Source organism: Mesoplodon mirus, assembly GCF_964341445.2.
Source record: "Mesoplodon mirus genome assembly, chromosome: 7".
Taxonomy (NCBI): domain Eukaryota; kingdom Metazoa; phylum Chordata; class Mammalia; order Artiodactyla; family Ziphiidae; genus Mesoplodon; species Mesoplodon mirus.
In genome coordinates this window covers 70551731-70562507 of record NC_138983.1, presented here as the reverse complement: position 1 = coordinate 70562507, position 10777 = coordinate 70551731, and the positions used below count along the sequence as shown (strand labels likewise).

The following is a 10777-nucleotide window of genomic DNA, read 5'->3' as shown; positions in this document are numbered from 1 at the left end:
TTGCAGTCTAAGGGTTTGTGCATAGTTCCATTTTTTTCTTGTGATAGAGGAATAGAAGTGGAATTACTAGCTAAATATCTAAGTATCTATCTTCATATTCCTAATATGCTTTGCCACATTTTCCTTCAGAAAAATTGTGCTTATTTAGCTCCTACCGGTGGTGTATGAGGGTGTCTGATAAAAGCCATTTTATATGAAAATTTTGGGTGTGTGAAAATTATCCAGTTATTATCCAAGTTATTACCTTGATGATCGGAATCCAGGCCAGGGCCATGCTGGGAGCGCTGAGAGTTAGAAGGCCGCCCCGGCAGGAATCAGTGAGAACCAGCCTCCTTAGTTGTGTCGGGGTGTGTGTTCTCGCTCCGTGCCAGGCGCTGAGGGCGACGGCAACGATGCAAGACACTACACTCGCCCACCAGGAAGCTCCCTCCGATTTTGCAAACTGCACACCAAAGCGGGCCCAAAGACAGTTCGCCCTAAGACACTGGGTCAGGACCCTTTCCACCCGCTCCCAGGCTCAGTTCTTCCCCATCAAAGGGTGATGCAATCCCCGTCCCGTCAGCCATTCTGGGCTGTCGTGGGACACTAACCTGAGGGAGCTTTGTGAACTGTTGAGCGTAGTGCACTCGTATAGAATTTTTACTCAAAATAAGGAGTGCGAGGGGAGGAGGGAAAGAGAGGCAGAGCGTCCCAGCGAGACCGGAGGTCGCGGGCGGAGACGCTCAGAGCGCGCCGGGACTAGGTGACTGGGAGGCGGCTCCGTGAGGTACTTATTCTCTCCCGCGGGCGCCAGGTTAGCGGCCGCAAGAGGGAGCGGTCCGCGGCCCCGCCCACTGAGCGGCCCCCTTCCAACCACAGACCCTTCCCAGTGCCGGCCCCACACCCCAGTCACCAATCCCTCCCCAGGCCGGCCCCTCCCTTGGCAAGCCTCTCCCCCGGCGGGCCCCGCCCCCGCCCCGCCCCCGCGCTGGCCCGGCTCCTGTCTCCAATCCCTCCCCCGCGCCCGCTCCTCCCCCTGAGAGCCCGCCCCCGCGCCAGCCACCCCCCTCCCCCGGAAGTGCCGTCGGAGCGTTCCAGCATGGAGCGCGAGCCGAGCGCCACGGCAGCCGCCCCTGCTGCGGCCGCGCTCTTCGCCTGGGTACGTGACTCCGCCTCCGGGCCGCGGCCGCTGGGACTGAGGGGCGCACAGACGCTGGGAGCGCCCGGCCTCGGCGTGGGCGGTCCTGGGGCCAGGCAGCCGAGGTCCGAGAGGCGCTCCGGGTTGGAGGATCCTGGCCTGGGGGCTGAGGAGGAGAGGGCGGGGAGGGAAGGGTCTTCATGGGGTGACTTAGGGGCTTCTGGCTGGTGGGGTCCAGACCGGAGTGGCTGCGGCGCAGTGGGAAGAACCTGCCTCCAGGACAGAGCGTCTGGGTCCGCGACAGACTTCAGGCCCGGATAGCGCCGGGAGAGGCGAAGCGGAGGGCTCTGTGGAGAGAGGATCTCCCCGTCCCAGAGCCCTGTGGGGCCACCTGTGCCCTTCACCTTCCCATTGACAGGAGGATGAAGGCCTTTCCCCATCCCCACCCCGGCCTGGCCGGAGCAGCCTTTGGTGTGGGGCCGGCGGTGTTGGGCCGTGCACAAGGCGGAGACCCTGCATAGTTACCGATACTTGGCTGTGACTGGGTCTTGCCTGCACGGGGGGTGTGGGAGTCTGCGCTGGTGTCGGTTTGACGGGAGCACTGAGAGACAGGGTCATCTTTATGTGTCGTGGCTGGAAGAGAGGAGAGTCTGTGCACAGGAGTGTGTGGCAGGCAGCCAACCAGAAGCACGGGAACAAACAGACATAGTGTCTTGTAGTTCTTCATAGCACATGCTTGTAATGAAACGTATAACTTGTTAATGCCGGTCTCCTTGGCCAGAATGTAGGCGTCACGAGGGTGGGTGCCGTGCATGTCTTGTATGGTGCCTGGCTTGTGCCTGGCACACTGTAAGGTGCTCAGTACATGTTTGTTGACTAATGGATGAATGAGTACCTGTTGTGTGCCGAGCTATGTGCTGGTCTTTTGGGAACAACAAAAGAGTGAAAGACTTCCAGCTCTCGTGTTGGGGGCGGTGGGGGGAAGAGAATAAGACCTTTACTGCTGCTAAAACCAGTATGTGTAGACTAATTTACAAAATGGCAATTATCAGTACCAGGCAGCATTTATTGAGTGCAAGACTGCTGCAGACCGGCAGAAGGGAGAGCGTGGTGTGGCCCGAGGTGGTCTGGCTGTGTCTTTGGGGTGGCACTGGAGCTGGGGGTGGAATTAGGGATTGAATGTGTGCCTGGGTGGGTGCTTATCCCAGGCCAGGGACTGGGGTCTGTGTAGACAGAGGAAACATCTGACAGAAAAAGCCTTTCATATATGGCCTTGTCAGTACTGAAGCAAAAATACTGTTGAACCTATCTTCGTTGCTGTGTTTGGAGGCTTGCTGGTATTTTCTTCCTGCTGCATTATCTGTGTGGAGGGGTGTATTAGTTTGCTAGGGCTGCCATAACAAAATACCACAGACTGGGAGGCTCAAACAATGGAAATTTATTTTCTCGCAGTTCCGGAGGGTAGAAGTCCAAGATCAAGGTGTCAGCAGGTTTAGTTTCATCTGGGGCCTCTTTGGCTTATAGATGGCCTCCTTCTTGCTGTGTCCTCATGTGGCTTTTTCTGTGGGTGGGAGCATTCATGTGTTTCTTCTTATAAGGATACCAGTCATATTGGATTAGGGTCCAATCCTTATGACCTCATGGAAGCTTAACTACCTTTTTAAAGGCCGTATCTCCAAAAACAGTCACAGTCTGAGGTACTGGACGTTAGGGTTTCAACAAATGAATTTCAGCGGAACACAATTCAGTTCATAACAAGGGGATTTACCTTTTTGGATGGGTGTGTGTGTGTGTGTGTGTGTGTGTGTGTGTGTTTCTTATGTCTGGAGTGTTTGTAAGGAAGGCAAATACAGCTGTAATAGATTGTATTAAAATTTCCTTTTGTTTTGCTTTATCATGGATTTAGAGCCTCTTGCTGCATTACAAAAATGTAGTGCCATTGTTTGAATCTCATAATGCTGGCTCAGCAACCTGTAGCCCTGGTAATGGGGCAGCCATGGAGATCTCATGGCTAACAGAGAAATCCTCTGCACATGCTTTCCACTTCACACCGTGCAAGTCTTTCATTTGCTCTTTCCTGAGGGACTCATAGGGTCTTACATTAATTCACTGTAAAATATATGCACACCTTCTTTGGGCCAGCACCATTTCAGATGCGGTGGAAATAGCAGTGAGCAGAACAAAGCTCCTGCCATCATGGAGTTACTTAACTCTCTGAGCCTTAGTTTCTTCATCTGTGAAATGAATGATAATGCCCCCCACCCTGTGAGAATTAAAGGGGAATGCCCAGCACACAGAGAAGCACTCAGTAGTTGGTTGCTAATATTGCCCTGAGGGCCTCTGGGACCTGTGTTCCTGCATGGCTCCCTCATCCAGCATGGAGTCCTTGCAGCCCAGGATGGCTGTGGAATAGACCACAAGGGGCAGGAGTTTGTATATATGTATGCATTTTTTGGTAGTTATTTTAAATCACTTTTTTTCATTCAGGTGTCTTCAAAAACAAACATATTTTAAAAGTTTTACTACTCAAGAACCAACCAGCAGTCGGTGGTTGGAGAAATTATAAGGATTTCCAAAATCTTAATAAGATTTTCCCTGCGGGTCCATAATCCCTTATCTTCAATTTTGAATACAAAAAGCTCTGTAAACCCAGAACTGACCTGACATGAGGCTGTTTATAGTCTTTGCCCACTAACTGAGTATTTGTACCGTTTACTGCAGAAATAATACTGTTTTACTTGTGGGGTGCTGCTCCCAGACCTTGCAGCAGTGTGTATGATTGATATACTGTATTACTTTTCTTTTTTTTTTTTTTTTTTTTTTTGGGTTGGGGGCAGTACGTGGGCCTCTCACTGTTGTGGCCTCTTCCGTTGCGGAGCACAGGCTCCGGACACGCAGGCTCAGCGGCCATGGTTCACGGGCCCAGCCGCTCCGCGGCATGTGGGATCTTCCCCGACTGGGGCACGAACCGGTGTCCCCTGCATCAGCAGGCGGACTCTCAACCACTGCGCCACCAGGGAAGCCCTGTATTACTTTTCTAAAGTCTATAAAATTCTGAGTCTGAAGTACATCTGGCTGCAAGGGTTCCAGATTAGGGATTCTGGACCTTTAGCATATAATAACGACAACAGACATATTGCCCATCAAGGGGAAATCTGTTTCCTTAGAGGACTCTCACCACGTGAATCTTACAGTAACAAAACATTGTACTTGGAAAGGCCCTTAGAGATCGTTGCCAACCTCTTTCACCTCTTTCAAATGAAATAACAATGGTGTGCCCTGCTTGAGGGCACAAAATCCTTAGCTAACTTTGATTCCAGAAAGTCATTGCCAGTTTTCCCAGTGAGGGTGTGGGGAGAAGGGACAAGAACTAGTCCTAGCGTATTTCCCACCCACTTCGTTCCTATTTTTCTTGATTATTTCTTTCCGTAGCTTCCCTAGATAATTACCTTTGATCAGAAGGAACTCCTATGCTGTCCCCTAAAGGCAACACATGTAGGCTGGGGCATTGGAAGGGGAAGGGGAAGAGTATCACTGGATGAGTTGTGGATGCTGAGAGCTCCTCTCACGTGGAAATCGTGGTCTTCTGGGGATGGGGCCACTGTCCAAGTGTGGGTTGCACATAACAACTTCTTAAGAATGAGTCTATGAAATCTCATCTATTATAAGCTCTGAGAGGAGCGTGAGGGTGAGAAAGATAGGGACAGGTAAATTCAAATGGACGGTTGGGGTTCCCATAGTTTTTCATCCTTGGCTCATTTTATCCCTAGGGTGCAAATAGCTATGGGCAACTTGGCCTTGGCCACAAGGAAGATGTGCTTTTGCCCCAGCAGCTGAGTGACTTCTGTAATCCTGGATGTGTCAAGAGGATCACGGGAGGAGGGGGCCACTCTGCTGTTGTCACAGGTAACTTCCTTCAAGAATATATCACCTCTCATTTTCTTATTTAGACATTCTCCCCTAGGGTGTTATATTACTATCTTTCAGGCTTTTGTATTTTGCAGAGGACAACTTTTTTGTGAAGGAATCACGTTACCGTCAGAGAATGGCAGATTGTCAGAGCTGAAAGGATTTCAGAGATCAAGGCCACCCCTGTTTTCCCCTCGCCCGCTCTCCAAATGAGGCTCAGAGAGGAGAATTGCTTAAGGTTACAAGACAAGTAGTGGCCGAGTTGCAACATATATTACATTTTATACCATAGATTGATATTTAACTTTCATATATGAGTTAGAAGTTGGCAGTTAAGTTAAATATTCCTTGAGAGCAAGAATTTTATATTTTCCATAATCTTCCTTCAGAGTACCTAGGATAGTACTTAATAAGTACTACAAACGCTATAATATTGCAAAGGAGGGCATATTGCATCCTGGTTAAGAACATGAACTCTGGAATCAAACCGTGTGGGTTTAAATCCTGGTTCTCTTAATTGTTAACTGTGTGGCCTTGGGCAAATTACTTAATTTCTCTGTGCCACGGTTGCCTCTCTGTTACATGGGGATAATAATGATGAGAACCAATGAGTTAACAGGGCTGCATTATGACTTTCATGAGTCCTTGACACTTTTGCCTTTGTGGACACCTCCTTCCATAAAGAAATATTTAAAATTATGTTTACAGCTGCACTGACATAAAGATTAATATAATCCAGGCTAGATTTAGTATTATATATTCCTATTACATATATTTTTTATTAAAAAATTAGATTAAAACATTTTTGTGGGCTTCTACAAGTATGGTGGGCCCCAGGCACTGTGCCTAAAGGGTAAGTCAGCCCCACGCCTGAGGCCCTCAGAAGAGTACTTGGCACATTCTGTGTCCTGAATAAACGTTGGCTTTTATTGTTACAGTAGATGCTCAATTTGGTAATTGATTGGCCACTGCTGTAGGACTTGGAGTTTCCATTTAGATGTTAGATTGGAGCCCCTTGGACTTGTGCCATTTGGTCCAGAGCACATTAGCATGCCTGGCTTATTAACTTGGGTGGGAAAAAAGTTAGTGGGTCCATGACTCCAAATAATTAATGAAATCCTTTTGCTCATCTTAGCAGTTGTAATTTCCCCTGTGCACACTACCATCGAAACCTTTATATTTTGCAGATGAAGGAAGCCTTTTTGTCTGTGGCCTGAACAAAGATGGGCAGCTGGGGCTTGGCCACACTGAGGATGTTCTGTACTTTACCCCCTGCAAATCCCTCCTTGGATGTCCCATCCAACAGGTGGCCTGTGGCTGGGATTTTACCATTATACTTACAGGTGAGTACACTCCTAGGTAAATCTTTATCACCACAAAGGCTTTGGGTGAGAAGAGCATGATGGTGGGCCCTGATTAAATGAAATCCTCTTTTTTTTTTTTTTTTTTTGCGGTACGCGGCCCTCTCACTGTTGTGGCCTCTCCCGTTGCGGAGCACAGGCTCTGGAAGCACAGGCTCAACGGCCATGGCTCACGGGCCCAGCCGCTCCGCGGCATGTGGGATCTTCCCGGACCGGGGCACGAACCCGTGTCCCCTGCATCAGCAGGCGGACTCTCAACCACTGCGCCACCAGGGAAGCCCTGAAATCCTCTTTGTATTTAAAAACACACACAAGTGCTCTCTCTGGTTGTCAAGGAAAGTTACAGGGTGCATTTTGCAAGGAGGGTTTTAACAGTAAAGGAGATAGGGCTGGAAAATCTGGACTGTAATTATTAGAATCTAAACAATAGCTCTCATTTATGAAGTACTTAGTGTGGGCCTGTGTCAGAGTTGTAGGGAGTCAGTAGGTAACACTCTGTTTCTTGCTCAGATTTGGGATCAATTGTGAGACAAGCACAGAGCAGTCAGACAAGTAGAGATCAAATTATCAGCTTTTTACTGATAAAGGCTAAATTGGAGGGTAAGGTTAATTGTCAGGCCAAGAGGTTCTGCTAATACTCCTCTGATCCAAAACCACTCCCCAAACTCTAGGCCTCCCCCGTAGGGGAAACCCTTACTATGTGTCAGCCCAGAGTGCCTGAGAGGAAGGTGCCAAGCCATACTGTTCTGTTCCTTCTCCCAAACTCACCAACTGGCTAGGTTACCCATCCTCCCCTAGAAAGCAGTGAGCATGGGGAAGGGCAGGGAGAAAGGCCTGGAGTATATTAAAATTATGGAAATTCCATCTCATGGAAATATGAAAAGTGGGAGATAAGTATCCTCCATCCCAACACTAGGCACATGGCTAAGCATTCTCCACAGCTAACTTGTCATTAATTAGGTGGTGTAGTGGAGAGTCTGTGTAAAACGCTTAGGCCAGTGCCCACTGTTTTTGTTCCTAGGGGGATAGAGCAGGGAGTATGGACTGAATGTGCTGGAGCCCAGGGCCCCACTCACTCCTCTCATTCCTTTTGCTCTTCTCATCCTTCAGCTTTTACCCACTGGTCATGGATGTCTTACTTCTTAGATTTGCAATTCAAGTATTTGTATTTTGCAGAAAATGGTCAAGTTCTCTCATGTGGATCCAATTCCTTTGGCCAATTAGGAGTTCCTCAAGGGCCTCGAAGATGTGTGGTCCCCCAGGCCATTGAGGTAAGGACAGCCCCTAATATTGAGCTTGCCTGTGTACTGTGAAAGTGTCTCCAGGTATCACAGTTATCCCTCCCTGGACTAAAAGACTGGCTGGGTCCCCGAAAACCCATGGGGTAGTTAGAATTTAAGTTGAAAAACTCAGGTTCTCCTGGGAAAAATTAGGTTGGAGGGGTGGATGTTGTGAGTGAAAAGCCTCTGTTAGCTCTCATACATGTTATAATTTTTTGTGAAATAAAACAATAAAGTAATATATCTTATAATGACATTAATGACATTTTACAGTTCTAAAAGTCATCATAGTGGAAACTGTGTTAGAAACAGGTCCAGTGGGAATTGACTCGCCTAAAGACACTAAGTGAGGCAGATGGCATAGCCCCGCACTGTACAGTGGGAATGTCACGTGAGCCACATATGTAACTTAAAAGTGTCTAGCAGTGCCATTTAAAAAAGTAAAAAAAAAAAAAAAGGTGAAATTAATTTTTAAAATAACAGCTTTATTGAGATATAAGTCATATACCATAAAATTTACCCTTTAAAAATGTGTGTTTCAGTGGTTTTTAGTATACTCACAGAGATGTGCAGCTACCACCATCATCTAATTTTAGACCATTTTCATTATCACAAAAGAAACTGCGTACACAATAGCAGTTAACTCCCATTTTCCCCTCCCACCAGCCCCTGATGACTGCTAATCTGTATCTGTGGATTTGCCTATTCTGGGCATTTCACATAAATGGAATCATACAATATGTAGCCTTTTGTGGATGGCTTCTTTTACTTCACATGATGTTTTTAAGTTTCACCCGAGTCATGGTATGACATGGTAAAATTAATTTTAACAACTTTTAAACTACTCTAATGTAGCCAAACTATTATTATTTCATTTTATATGTCACCAATATAAAACTTTATTAATGAGATATTTTATATTCTTTCATTTATATGAAGACTTTTTCTGGTGTACATGTTTTACTTAGAGTATATCTCAATTCAGTCTAGTCACATTTCAAGCGTTCAACAGCCATGTGTAGTTAGAGGCTACCATATTGGACAGCACAAGTGTTAGATAGGACTCCTGGTTTTAGTTCAGAGCTCTTTTCACTGCATCATACTTAAAATGTACACATTTTTGTGAAGATTATATTGTAAGCAAGCTTTTAGAGGAATTATGCTGGAATCTAAAATGAGTTTCACCACCTAAGCTGCTCCACTCATATCTAATTTCCTTAAACAGTGACTAAGAGTGGGAGATCTGTTTTCACTGGAGAGAGCTTAGGTCTGCTCCTGTCACTTTGCTGAATTCTAATTGCTGGTATTGTGGGGTATTATTTGGGGACATGGTTTGGGCCATTCTAACAAAAATATTATAGACTGGGTGGCTTAAACAGCAAACATTTAATTTTCACAGCTCCAGAGGGTGGGAAGTCCAAAATCAAGGCACCGGCATATTTGATATTTGGTGAGGGCTCACTTTCTGGTTCATAGACAGCCATCTTTCTGCTGTGTCCTTACACGCCGCCAGAAGGGGAAAGGCTCTCTCGGGGGTCTCTTTTATAAGGGCATTAATCCCATTCATAAGGGCTCCGCTCTCATGACCTACTCACCTTCCAAAGGACCCACCTCCAAATACTATTATGTGTTGGGGATTAGGTCTCAACATGAATTTCCTAAGAACACAGACACTGAGTCTGTAGCATATGGTATGCATGGAAGTCTAGACTCTGTAGTCCCTGTTGTAGGAAGTGCTACAGCTCCTAGTTGCAAATAGGTAGCTTTTTAAGAACCTATGTATAAGTTATAATTAATTTAGCTTAAATCACATGGTTAAAGAAGACAGAGAGGAGCAATGGTTAAAATATGTTGGATGACAGAATCAGAAGGTAAAAACATTTTGACACACTGTATCTTATAGAACAATGGGAGGAATGTGCCAAAGTGAAGTATAAGAGAAATTCATTCATTTGTTTAATAGCAACTATTGTGTGTAGGTGCTGTATTTAGGCAGGGGGGACAAAGGTGAGTAAGACCCAATCCTAGCATTCGAGGGCCTATAGTTTAGTAGTACATGTTAGATACAGAAATACCTAGATGCATTACCATGTTAGAACTATGATAGATGCATGTATAGCCTCGAAAGGGAGTACTGAACTCTTTCTAGGGGAAGGTGGGGTGAGAACAGACTTACGCTGAATCTTGAAAGTTGAGTAGAAATTTCCCTGGCTTGGGATAGGAAGGTGTGCAGAGTAGGTACAAAAGAAGCACATTACAAACAGAAGGAACTTTGTGAACTAGGGTATCGAGCATAAAACAGGAGGGCTTGGGATACTGCAAGCAGTTTAGTATGATTGGAATATAAGAAAGTGGTAGAAGTGCCAGTAGGGATCGAGCAGGCAGGGAGGTAGTGTCTGATAAATGGTAAGAACAGTGAGTTAGAGAGGGGCCACATGGCGTAGTGTGGGGGGTGGATTGAAGGAAGATTACTCAGAAAACTCTTGCTAATAATCCAGATGAGAGATGATCCTGCCCCACACGAAAGCAGCAGTAGTGGGGATGGAGAAGAAGGAATTGAGGTAAGTTGGTTTGAAGAGAGTGACTCCGCATATAAAGCCCTTCAGTTAGCTTTGAAAAGGAAAAAAAAAATTAAAAGAAAAAAAATTTAAGGGTGGTATATTCAAATTGTATGAGCAGTAAGATTTGTTCTTCCCCAAAGCTAATGTGATTGTGGGCTGAATTGATAGAAATATAGTCTCCAGAAGAAGGGAGGCCAGAGCTCTGTCCTTCTTTGTGCTGGTCACACTGCATCTAGGATGTTGTGTCCTGGTGTGGGTTTGGTTCTTAGGCCCTGGGCACTGAGGTGAATAAGACTCAGACCCTGCCCTTGAGGACTCTTAAAGTTTAGAAAGACACTGTGGATCTGTAAATAAGCAAATACGGTAAAGTCCCATAGGGGCTGTGATTGGTGCATATACAGTCCCTTAAGAGAGAGAGACTTGAGTAACCAGAGCATAGAAGAGAGAAACCAACAGGGGGAGGGAATTTGAACTAGGTGATGGCTGATGGAATTGGGGATGTTTTTCCTAAAGAAGAGATGTGTATTAGTTATCTATAGCTGTGTTATA

The 10777-nt window shown here is 46.3% G+C and overlaps 1 protein-coding gene across 2 annotated transcripts in view; it reads left to right on the top strand.

Annotated features, from left to right (window-relative positions):
* Window positions 1-1063: 1063 nt before the first annotated feature.
* SERGEF (secretion regulating guanine nucleotide exchange factor) overlaps window positions 1064-10777 on the top strand; it is a 223672-nt gene continuing 213958 nt past the window's right edge. The window contains exons 1-4 of one of the 2 annotated variants that reach the window (XM_082628679.1): window positions 1064-1138; window positions 4951-5023; window positions 6214-6369; window positions 7564-7658. In XM_082628679.1, the coding sequence (XP_082484805.1) occupies window positions 1079-1138; window positions 4951-5023; window positions 6214-6369; window positions 7564-7658 (384 nt within the window). In that variant the 5' untranslated portion in view covers window positions 1064-1078. Of the gene's footprint in view, window positions 1139-4887; window positions 5024-6213; window positions 6370-7563; window positions 7659-10777 lie in introns of both variants that reach the window. The other variant, XM_082628678.1, reaches the window with a different exon arrangement.